The 11,115-nt window shown below is 49.3% G+C and overlaps 1 protein-coding gene across 8 annotated transcripts in view; it reads left to right on the forward strand.

The window, feature by feature from the left end:
• Positions 1 to 10,564, forward strand: part of CRACR2A (calcium release activated channel regulator 2A) — a 164,045-nt gene extending 153,481 nt beyond the window's left edge. For all 8 annotated transcript variants that reach the window (XM_082421106.1, XM_082421105.1, XM_082421111.1 and 5 more), the window contains 2 exons: positions 750 to 826; positions 2,346 to 10,564. In XM_082421106.1, coding sequence (XP_082277232.1) covers positions 750 to 826; positions 2,346 to 2,430 — 162 coding nt within the window. In that variant the 3' untranslated portion in view covers positions 2,431 to 10,564. The remainder of the gene's footprint in view (positions 1 to 749; positions 827 to 2,345) is intronic.
• The last annotated feature ends 551 nt before the right edge of the window (positions 10,565 to 11,115 follow it).

Genomic DNA, 11,115 nt, shown 5'->3' on the forward strand with positions numbered 1-11,115 from the left:
GGGCCAGCGTTCGCGGGGCCTCCTGACCTGCAACCACAGAAGTGTCTGCACTCAGCTACCCGACCCCCCAGGGCTCATGCCAGATGCCATTAGCATTGTCATTAAGGAAGCAGGAAACCTGTTAATGGGAGTGATAAGTGGAATAAGATGGGCCTTGGCCACGACACCCCTACCTCCACTCTCACCGTCCAGCTTCGGCCTAGCAAAGTGATGGACAATTGTCCTGTGGCGCCAGTGCGGACGGCATGGGCAGCCAGAGTATTAATTAACTGGTGTATGAATTAACTGTGCCCGTGTCCTGGGGCAAGCAGGCTGCTGGGAGCCCCGCTGTGACCTGAACAGGCCCACCCGCCGTTTGTACCCTCCTGAGCCTCAGTTTCCCTGCCTGTAAAGTGGGACGGATGTTGCCCACCCTGGCCTCTGTGTCTCGGCCTGCATCACAGGCTGGTGTGAAAAGAAAGAGCCCGTACATCCCGGACAGCAATTCCAGAAAGTGTAAAACACGAAGGCAGCAGTGTAGGTCCTGTTGTTTTATAGTTGTTACGGCTCCCCTGAGAGATAGTTCCAGAACCTACATCAGTCAGGGAGCACAAGGGACAGATATCAACCTGGTACAGAGTGGGGAGGGGACGACACAAGGAAGTGAGGGTGTGGTAAGTGCAGAGGGGCATTCTCCCACGCCCCCCATGGCTCCCTCCAGCCGCCCCCCCCCCATATTCTCCTTCATGCCCTCTGTTGTCTGATTCCAGAAGCACAACCTGATCTTCTACGAATGCAGTGCCTATTCCGGTCACAACACCCAAGAGTCCGTGCTCCATCTGGCCAGGTAAAGAGACACCACTGAGCCGGTCCCTCTGTCCATCTGAGCCGGTCCCTCTGTCCATCTGAGCCGGTCCCTCTGTCCATCTGAGCCGTCTGGGTAGAGCGGCTGGAGGCCTAGGCCTTTGTGTGGGACCCCAGGGGTGAGGGACAGCCCTCCGAAACACAGTGACAAAAAGAAAGCCTCCTTGCCTGTCACCCCGCCCACCCCCCAACTGCAGTCTTCTTTTTTTTTTTTTTTTGTCAAAATCCATTACCTATTTTTTTTTTTTTAACATCTTTATTGGAGTATAATTGCTTTACAATGGTGCAGTCTTCTTCTGAGCCTTAAAGGCTGCCTTTTTCCCAGGGATCCTCTTTTTAAATGCAAATGCTCCTGGGAAAGGTCAGATCAGAGGCCCCTCAATGCTGGCTAATATTTTAGCAGGGATTAGTTGGCAGCCAGCTGGGTTATACTGTGGGCTCCTGGGGGAGGGGGAGGGGGACCCAAGGAGAGGGGCTGCGATGGGGGACACAGAGGCACCCAAGAGGACAACACTCAAAAGACCGGTCCCGTAAGCCTCTGCCTGCACTGGGAGTAAGGAAACAGAACCACACAAGCCCCATTTCAATCCTTGGGCAATTCACTCATTCATCCATCTAGGCATCCGTCCACCCCTCCTTCCGTCTGTCCGTTCATCCCTCCCTCCATCCATCCCTCCATCAATCCAGCCGGCAAATACTGACTAGTGCTCATTTTGCGCTCAGCCTTCATCTTGGGGCATCTAAAAAATATTTTTATTTGAGTAACTAAGAGCCCAGGACAACTTCTTCAATGCACTGGAGAGGTGGTGGAGTTATGGAAGACCTAGGGAGTTATGGGGAAAATTCTAGGGTTTTCTCTGCCACTGATTCCCGGGGCAAGTCACCCTGCCTTTCTGAGCTTTGCCCCCCGCAAAGGAACACCCATCGTACTTTCCCTGCCCACTCGAGGGTTGTTGTGAAAATCAGAAGACATGCTTCAGGTGAAAGCTCTTGGAAAGTATAAAGCAGGGATAAGATACTTAATGCTATTTTTAATCCTTCACCTCTTATAGTTAATCTGGAGCTGTGCTCATGCGGGAAGCCCCACCATAAAGTTAATAACCAATAAATATAATTTTTGAGCCTCTGCTGTGTGCTGGGTACTGTGATAGGCTGCAGAGACAAAAGATACAGTCTCTGCCGTCAGCACCTCACCCTCTGCTGAGGGAGCCAGCACAGAAGCAGTGCATTACACCCAGTGATGGGGCTAGAACGGAGAAAGGATCCAAGTGCTGTCAGAGCATCAGGAGAGACTTCCTGGAGGAGGTGTTATGAAGGACCCACATTGACTACACTCTGGCTTTACAAATTATAGTCGTGCACCTGCGCTCGCCGGGGGAGACTTGGAGGACTCTCTCTGATGCTCTGGGGAGGCTGGGTCCCTCCTCATGACCCAGATGGCCTGTAACCTGAGGTGCCTAGCAGCTCCTCTGCTGCTGACACTCTACCTTCCCCTCTCCCAGGATCCTCAAGGAACAAGAAGACACAGTGAGGGACGACACCATTCAGATTGACCGCCCCGCCAAGAAGAAAGCCTGCTGCGGCTGATACAGGCCCCCTAGGACTCCCACCCAGGCCTGAGGCCATGGGGCCTACCCTGCCTCCTGCACAGATGCCCTCACCAAGGCCCACCCAGACCTTTATCCTTGTCAGTGATGTCCCCCACCCCAAAGGAAGGAAAACACAGCCCGTCAGGAAAGCTGCTCTTGGAGCATCTTGGGGTCTTTCTCCCCCTTCTCTGTCTAGACCCAGTTGCCTATTCCTTTCTTTTTTCTCCCCCCAGCTTGGTTTCCTGGGGAAACAACAGATGAGCTTTTCCAGAAAAGCCACCACGTGCCTTTCCCACCTCCCTCTCGCCCCCTGCCCTTAGGAGCCTCGGCACTGAGGTTGCCATGGCAACTGAGCAAGGCAGACTTGCTGCTTCCTGTAGGCCGAAGACACAGCACTGGGGCAGCTGGTCTGGCCTTGGAGCCTGTTCTTTGGATGGCAGTGGGATACCCTTGGCATGTGCTTCGTGGACGTTGAGACGCCCGCGGGTGTTGAGAAAAGCACACTGGGGCACCTGCATCCTGTCCCACCCTCTCCCCCCAGTGGTCCTGCTCCTTCCCAAGCTTCTGGGCCCCTCCTCTCTCAGCAGCCACTGTTCCACCAGTATTTGTCCCCTTGGGGTCTCTGGAGCCATGCCTTCCAAAAACCACAGCCTTTGCTCCCCGCCGGCCACCCAGACCCCTGACGCCAAGGTGGAGTGTGGGCGATAAATGTACGCCTGGGGTCAGGGAGTGGGCTTACTAACTGCTTAACTTTGACTAGGAGATGAAAACCAGGGCAACAAAACCATCTGTTGCTAAACAGAGAGGCCATGTCTGAGGGTATAAATAAGTATATATAGCTATGTAAAAGCCATTTTCTAAATGTTTCTCAAAATAGCTCTTCAAAATTTGTACATGATGATTAACAGGGTAGATTGACAGGCAGGCAGGGAGGCCCAACACCAGGTCCACAGTTACTGATTTCACTTTATGTTACTTTTTTCTAGAAGGCTCTATTTTTTTTTTTTTAAAGTGTGGCTGTGATGTTGACATTTTGCTGGGGTTTGAGCGTGAACAGAGGGTAGCTGTCGGCCTTGGCACCCCTGTGAGGGCCCCGGCACAGGGCACTTGGATGGAGGGGACTGATCTGGGCCCGTGTGTGGGCCCATCCACTAGGTGGTGAGGTCCCAACCCCTGGCAGCGCTCCAGCGTCACTGGCTGGTGTCCAGGGGGTTGGCGAGGGCACTCTTGCCCTGGCTGGGAGTTTGGATGCAATGATCATAAATATCACTGCCGATGACCATTCTAGGGCTAGACCCAGGCCCCCTGTAGGAAATTGGGTGGTGTCCATGTGCGGTGGGGCATGCAGGAAGGAAGGGAGCAGGAAGTATCCACAGGCCTCCAAGAAGATGATTCAAGACACCTGCACACAGCCATCCCGACCGCGGGGCGGGAGGGAGAGCCACCGGCCAGAGCTCCCAAGGGTATTCCTGTGGCCTCCTGCCCAAACCAGCCTCAGGGTCAGAGCCCATGGGCCACAAGCCAGCACCAGCCGCCATGTGCAGACTTTCTCTCTCGTCCAGCCTTTGTAGGCCCCTGGGAGCCCACAGAGGTGGGGGACAAAAGCCAGCACTGAGCACCAGGAGGGGCCCAGGATCTTGGGCACGCCTGCTCCCTCCCGGGCCCCCGTCGCATCCGTAAAATAAGGGGTGGGCTGTTTGATGCTTCAGGTTCTTCCTGCTCAGAGGGCTTGTGTTCACTGTCTAACTTTTGCTGGCCCCCAGTCCAGGTGTGAAGGGACCCACAGGAAGCTCCTTTCCCTAGGAGAGGGCACTGCTGATGGTCTCACTAGTGGGATGGGTCACCCAGAAGTGGCCCTCCAGTGTCTGTGTGTGTGCATGTGGAGGGCAGTAGAAGAGAGGGGATAGCATGGAGAAAGTGAACAAGCTCTCCGGCTTCTGACAAAAAACAGAGATGTCAACGGGACTCATGGGGCCAGCAGGCTGTACCTGGGGCTCCCCAAGCCCACAGGTGCCTTTATCCCCAGACACTAGTCCCTGGCTTGGGTTTCGAGCAGGGTGAGCTGACCCTAGTGCCTGGCCTTGCAGCATGTTGGGTAAATCCCCACGAACCCTCAAAGATCCAGGCAGAAAGAGGGGCAGGAAGGGTCGTTAGGCCTCTGCTGCTTCCTTCTCCAACCCCACCTGAAAAAAAAATGGCAGAGGGGGACCTCAGAGAGACTCTCAGAAGTTCTGTGTCCCTGGGTCTCAGCTGCCCCTTCCCTCCCTATTCCTTTGAAGCAACCCCAGTGGCCGCCAGCCCGGCCCAGAGCCTAGCACAGTGTGTCAGAAAAGCCTCCTAGCTCCACCCCCTTGCTGCGGGAATGACCCTGAGCAAGTCACTTAAGCAGGTTTCCTGTCTGTCTGTAGACGGGAGGTTTCCATGTCTACCTCACAGGGATGTTTAGGTATCACGGGAGGCAGTGCATGTGAAGTGCCCAGAACACATAGGTGCTGACAAGTAGGGGCTATGGTCATTGTCAAGGTCGAGTTTCTGCCCAGACCCCTTGCCTTGCCTCAGTTGCAGATTTAGCAGCAGCTAACACTAAGCGTCCTCCCGTAACTGGGAACCGCACGGACACCACCTCGTTTGTGTGCCTGCTTGTCCAGCCCGTTCCCCCGGCTTCTGAGCTTGTGTCCGGCGTTGCCTCTTGGCCCTGCCCGTCTTTGTCCTGCGGGTTTCCTGGTTTTCCAGTCGGGCCCACGCCCCACCACTCTCCCTCCCCGCCGTGGTTCTCCCGGCCTCAGCCCGTCCCCGGTGCTTTCCCAGGGATGCCCTGTGCTCGTCCGCATCCCTGGCCCCACGCTCGCTCCCCGATTCCGATTCCTTGGGCTCCTCCCGGGTCTGCTGCTGCCTTCACCCTGAGTGGCCACCACGAGCTCCGTCACCAAACCAACAGCCCTGTCGCTTTGCTCCTTGTCCCACTTATTTCCCCTCACAGCCCCTCTGGGGTCTTTTCTGTTCCTCTGTGATACCCTGACTTTCTCCCACCTCTCCCCGCCCTGTACTCTTTCCCCAGTGTTCATACCTCCGCCCAATCTTGGACTCCTCTCCCCCCTTCTCTCCCCCCGGCCCACAGGTGGCACCTGCATCCTCCATCATAAATGGCTCAACCCTTTGTCTCTGTCATGAGTGGTCACTGCTCCAAAGGATCTTAAATCAATTTCCGCTAAGGTGTTAATGCCAGTGGTATTCAGGGCCATATTTATACTTTAACAAAGAACTCTAAAGGAGACAAAACTTTAACTCAAAGGAATAAATCCTTAGTGCTAGACTATTAAGCACCATAATGATTCATGGGGGTCAAATATTTAGGACAGAGCTGCTTCTCCTGTACTCCTCTTAAAGATCTCAGTTTGCTTCATGTACTTTGGGGCTCTATTTCTAAGTTACTATATATTTTTTAAAATTTTTTATTGGAGTATAGTTGATTTAAAATGTTGTGTTAGTTTCTGTTATACAGCAAAGTGAATCAGTTATACATATACATATATCCACTCCTTTTTAGGTTATTTTCCCATATAGGTCTTTACAGAGTATTGGGTGAGTTCCCTGTGCTATACAATAGGTCCTTAGTAGTTATCTATTTTATATATAGTAGCGTGTATATGTCAATCCCAGTCTCCTGATTTATCCCTCCCTTGGTAACCATAAGTTTGTGTTCTACATCTGTGACCTCTATTTCTGTTTTGTAAGTAAGTTCATTTGTACTCTTTTTTTCAGATTCCACATATAAGCGATATTATATGATATTTCTCTTTCTCTGTCTGACTTACTTCACTCACTTGTATGTTTATAATTGTTATCTCTTCTTGATGAATTGACCCTTTATCATCATAAAGTGTGCTTCTTTGTCTTTAGTCACAATTTTTGTCTTAAAATCTATCTTGTCTGATGTTAGTACAGCCACTCCAGGTCTTTTGGTTGATACATCTTCCACCTGATGTATCTTCTCTATCCTTTTACCTTCAACCTATTTGTGCCTTTGAATCTAAAGTGGTTCTCTTGTAGACAGCATGTAGTTGGATCATGTTTTTAAATCTTTTCTTCCAGTCTCTGCTTTTTAATTGGAAAGTTTAATCTGTTTATATTTAATGTGATAGGTAAAGTATGATTTGTGTCAGCCATTTTGCTATTTCTGTTCTATATTTCAGATGTCCTTTTTGTTCCTCTATTCCTCCACTACTGCCTTTTGTTGTTTGTCTTAGTAATTTTCTATTGTAGAACTGTAATTCTCTTGTAATTTTATTTACTATGTATAATTTATTTGTTTTCTTGGTGGTTGCCCTGGGGGTCACCATTAATATCTCAATTTACAACAGTTTGGATTAATAATGACTTAATTCCAATAGTATTAAAAAATTTGTTCCTGTATAGTTTCCATTCCCCCCTCCCTGTTATTATTATAAATTACATCTTTATACATTTTATGCCCATCAACATAGATTTGTATTTATTGCTTTATGCAGTTGTCTTTTAAGTCAGTAGAAAGGAGTTACAAACAAAAAATACATTTATATCATCTTAATTTATTTATGTAATTACTTTTACCAGTGCTCTTTATTTTTTCATGTTGATTGAAGTTGCTATTTAGTGTCCTTTTATTTCAGTAGTATTTCTTGTAGGGCAGGTCTGCTAGAGACAAACTCTCTCAATTTTGTTTATCTGGAAATGTCTTAATTTATCCTTTAGTTTTGAAAGATAGTTTTGCCAGATATAGAACTTTTGATTGACAGGGTTTCTTCCCCCTGGTCAGTACTTTGACTTTACCATCCCACTGTTTCTGGCCTCCATGGTTTCAATGAGAAATCAGCTGTTCATCTTATTGAGGATCCTTTGTATGTGATGAGTTGCTTCTTTCTTGCTGCTTTCAAAGTTCTTTGTCTTTGTCTTTCAGTGGTTTGATTTTGATGTGTTTAACAATAGATCCCTTTGAGTTTATCCTACTTGCAGTTCACTGAGCTTCTTGGGTGTATAAATTAATGGCTTTCATCAAATTTGGGGGGTTTTTGGTTATTATTTCTTTAAATATTATTTTTGTTCCGCTCTCCCTTTCCCTTCCTTATAGAACCTGCTTGTGCATATGTTGGCATGCTTGATGGTGTCCCACAGGTTTCTGAGGCTCTGTTCATTTTTCTTTCTTTATTTATTTTTTATTTGTGTTCCAAAGACTGGATAATCTCAATTGCCTTATCTTCAAGCTCACTAATTCTTTCTTCTGCCTGCTCAGATATGCTGTTGGGATCCTCTAGTGAATTTTTCATTGTACTTCTAGTGAATTTTATTATTGTACTTATCAAATCCACAATTTCTGTTTGATTCTTTTTGATAATTTCTGTCTCTTTATTGACATTCTCTACAGTGAGACATTGCTCTCACACTTTCCTTTAGTTATTTAGTCATGGTTTCCTTTAGGTCTTTGAACATATTTTAAATAGCTGGATTTAAAGTTTCAAAGAACTCACACTGGTAGCCATCTGCCCTGTGCACAAATCAAGCTCTGCTTGCCATCCCTGCTTTCTTTCTCCCACTTCACACAGTGTAGCCAGGACTCTGGTCTCATTCCTTAGCCCCATCCCAAACCTCCTCCCCAAAGTCTTTCTTCTCTTCTAGAATGGAGGAGGGACCTTAAAATCAGAAGTTGTTTAGGTCTGAGAAACCCTCCCCTCCACCTTGAGCTTTTGGCTGCCCTGCTGGAGATGAGCTTCTCAAGGAGGTGTCCAGTTCCCTGGGGAAGTGAAGGGAGGCCAGCAATCCTCAGGCAGTGTTCCCCCTCCTGCCAGGAATTCAGACGTTCCACAAAGTTTCACTCACAAGGGATAGGTGTGGGAAGACTGCAAATCAGAAGCTTATTTAAAAAGCAGTTTAATTACTTCAAAATAATGAAATCACAGCATATAAGCATACAAAAACCAAGACTTAGATGTCCTGTTGCTGACTGGCCCTAGGTTTCCTGCTATTTCTCCTCCTATCATTCTGGGGAACAGAAAGTGGTTCTACAATTTCCAACCAATTCAGTCAAAATCCGTAGTCATTAGTTATTCCCTCCCTCCTTATCCCGGGGTGTGTGTTGGTGGGGTGAGGATGGAGATGGTTGGCAGGATACAGGAGCTTTCTAAACCTCCCCACTTCCTAACTATTAACGTTTCTATTAATAGACATGCTAATTAGCAGCAGCAGCAGTAACAAAGAACATCATAACTCTACCCTTCGCACAAATAGGGCACATAATCGAAGTGCCCTGTTTAGGAAGGACCCTGCTAGAAGTGATGGGGGTTGGGAAGCCGAATGGTGCTTGGCAGAGGACCTGAGATCAATGTGGAAACTGAGGAGCGCTCGTGAGGCTGGGCCATTTATCATCCTTGGGCAGGACTGGGTCAGGTCCAGGGACTGATCCCCTCCAAGGGCTGGGGCTTTATCAGGGCTTGGGCTCTGATCCAAAAGTGGTAATTGCAGGCCCTTGTCACAGCACCGGCAGATTCCACTCCCCAAAAATAAGGACTCCTAGGTCCAAGGAGGCCTGTGCTATCATAATGATTATGACTGCACCCATCTGACCTATAAAAATAAATACTACACATAAAAACACTGCACTACTAAGCAAAAATGCCCAAAGAACATGGAGAGAGAGGATGGAATCTTTTTTGACTCAAAAAGAAGAATTAAAACATGTGGTGCTCAAGGGGCATAAGAATGAGTTTGGGTCATGTGGCTATGGAAGTGGGGTTCAATGAGCAGGTGTAGAACTAGGTCACGGGCAGAGGGTTGGGGTGATCCAACATCCAGTCCATGGGTTGCCGGGCCGTCCTGTAAAGTTTGGGTGTGGACCTTATTTATACACAGTGTCCACGGACCGATCCCCTGAGGGCACGAACATTCACCTCTGTCACCTCATTTTGGGCACAGTGTCTGGCCAGCAGTGTTTGCCTAAAGGTCCAGTTAAGAGCAGAGCATCGTGTCTCGAGAGCAAGGCCCACCACTTGGTGGGTCATTCGGCTGGACCCCTGGACCCCTGTGGCCTAGTAGACCCATGGGGTTTGCCCGCTGGCTCCAATGTGGAGCTGCTTCCGGCTTTAACACAAAGTGCTGAGGACCGTTCCAGCTGCTGCGGTTTGATTGCCTTTCAGACAGTGTGAGGCCCATCAAAGCCTCTGTCTCATCACCCTGCAGCTGCCCCGGCTCCCGCTGGCAGCTCGACAGCTCAATCTGACTTGGGCTCCATGCCTCTGAGCATTAAAAGATACTTCCCTGCCCGGCCCTCTTCTTTCCTGGTGTGGAACCAGCCACCTTCACCCAGGCGGTGCCTCTCCCAAAGGCTTTCTCTAGCCCCTAAAGACCTGTGCAGAGGGAGAACCTACACACAAGTTTGCGGCATTGGGCAGAACCTGGACCTGCCTGATGCTCTGAGCCCCAGCTTCCCAGGCTGTAAAAGAGTTCTCTCTGCCCGACTACCCTCACCAGGCATGTGTAGGTCAAATGAGAACCCTGGGGACAGGGCTTAGTCAACTGAAAAGCTCTAGGCAAACCAGTTATCACATCTGTCTCCCGTGAAGAGACCAGAGCAAAACACAATAGGCAAGAGAGAAAATCCCTCAAGTCTTGGTACTGGGAGAAGCTGGGGTCTCACGCAAGAGCATTTCCCATTTCCCTAGGCTAATAAAACAAGGAAAACCTGCATTCCTCCAAGCTAGACACTTGGTCTAAGAACGCTCTGTATCTTCCCCCTCTGCGTTGAAGGTGGATGAGGGCCCGGCATCCAGGCTCCAGGCTCCCCCTGGCAGGGTTCAGGTCTCATTCACTTTTGTATTTACTAGGGCCTGGCACGTAACAGACACCGGACGGGTGGATGGGCGGATTTAAGACTTTAGCTACCAGACTCCTAATCGAACCATCTTTACCCGCGTGGTTTATGAAACACTTTCACTTTGTGATGAGGCACAAGTTCTGGCCTTGGAGGGCAGTGAGTGATGGCTGCACACACTGTTGTGAATGGACTTAATGCCTCTGAATTGTACATTTTAAAATGGTTAAAACTGTAAATGATGCTGTGTCTATTTTCCCACCATACACTTTTTGAACAACCTCTTTCACAAGCGTTTATGTTTCATGAACGAGTGAAGGATGGATCCACTTCAGTGCCACCACTGAGGCTCTAAAACACCCGATGTTTGTCTTGGGCTGTGTCAGGAGATGAGGGAGCAGGAAAGGAAGACCAGCTTGCTGACAGCCCTTGAGCTTCAGGGCACTGAGGGGAGGAAACACCTGGAAACCCACAACTATACATTGACGCATCATAAAAACACCGTCACAACGACCCCAGGCTCCCCCCCCTGCAGGGCCCCGAGCCAACTCCCCCAGCCCACTCTGCCAGCCTTGCTGCCCCTGCCCACCTGTGCACACCTGTCTCTTTAGGAGCTTGGCGCCTCTCCCTGGAGACAAGCTCCTGGGGATGAGGGGACCTCCATACACCGAAGGCCAACAGTAAGCGTAGCCTGGTCCCAGAGCAGGGGCCAGAGTGGGTTGAATGACAACAAAATTGAATGACAGAGTCTTTTGTCGTTCCTGGAATTTTGTTGCATTGGAAACTATGCATTCCTACAACAGGAAATATGTTAGTTTAGCACCCAGAAATATTTTGGTTTTG

Source organism: Balaenoptera physalus (assembly GCF_965194825.1).
Source record: "Balaenoptera physalus genome assembly, chromosome: 13".
Classification (NCBI taxonomy): domain Eukaryota; kingdom Metazoa; phylum Chordata; class Mammalia; order Artiodactyla; family Balaenopteridae; genus Balaenoptera; species Balaenoptera physalus.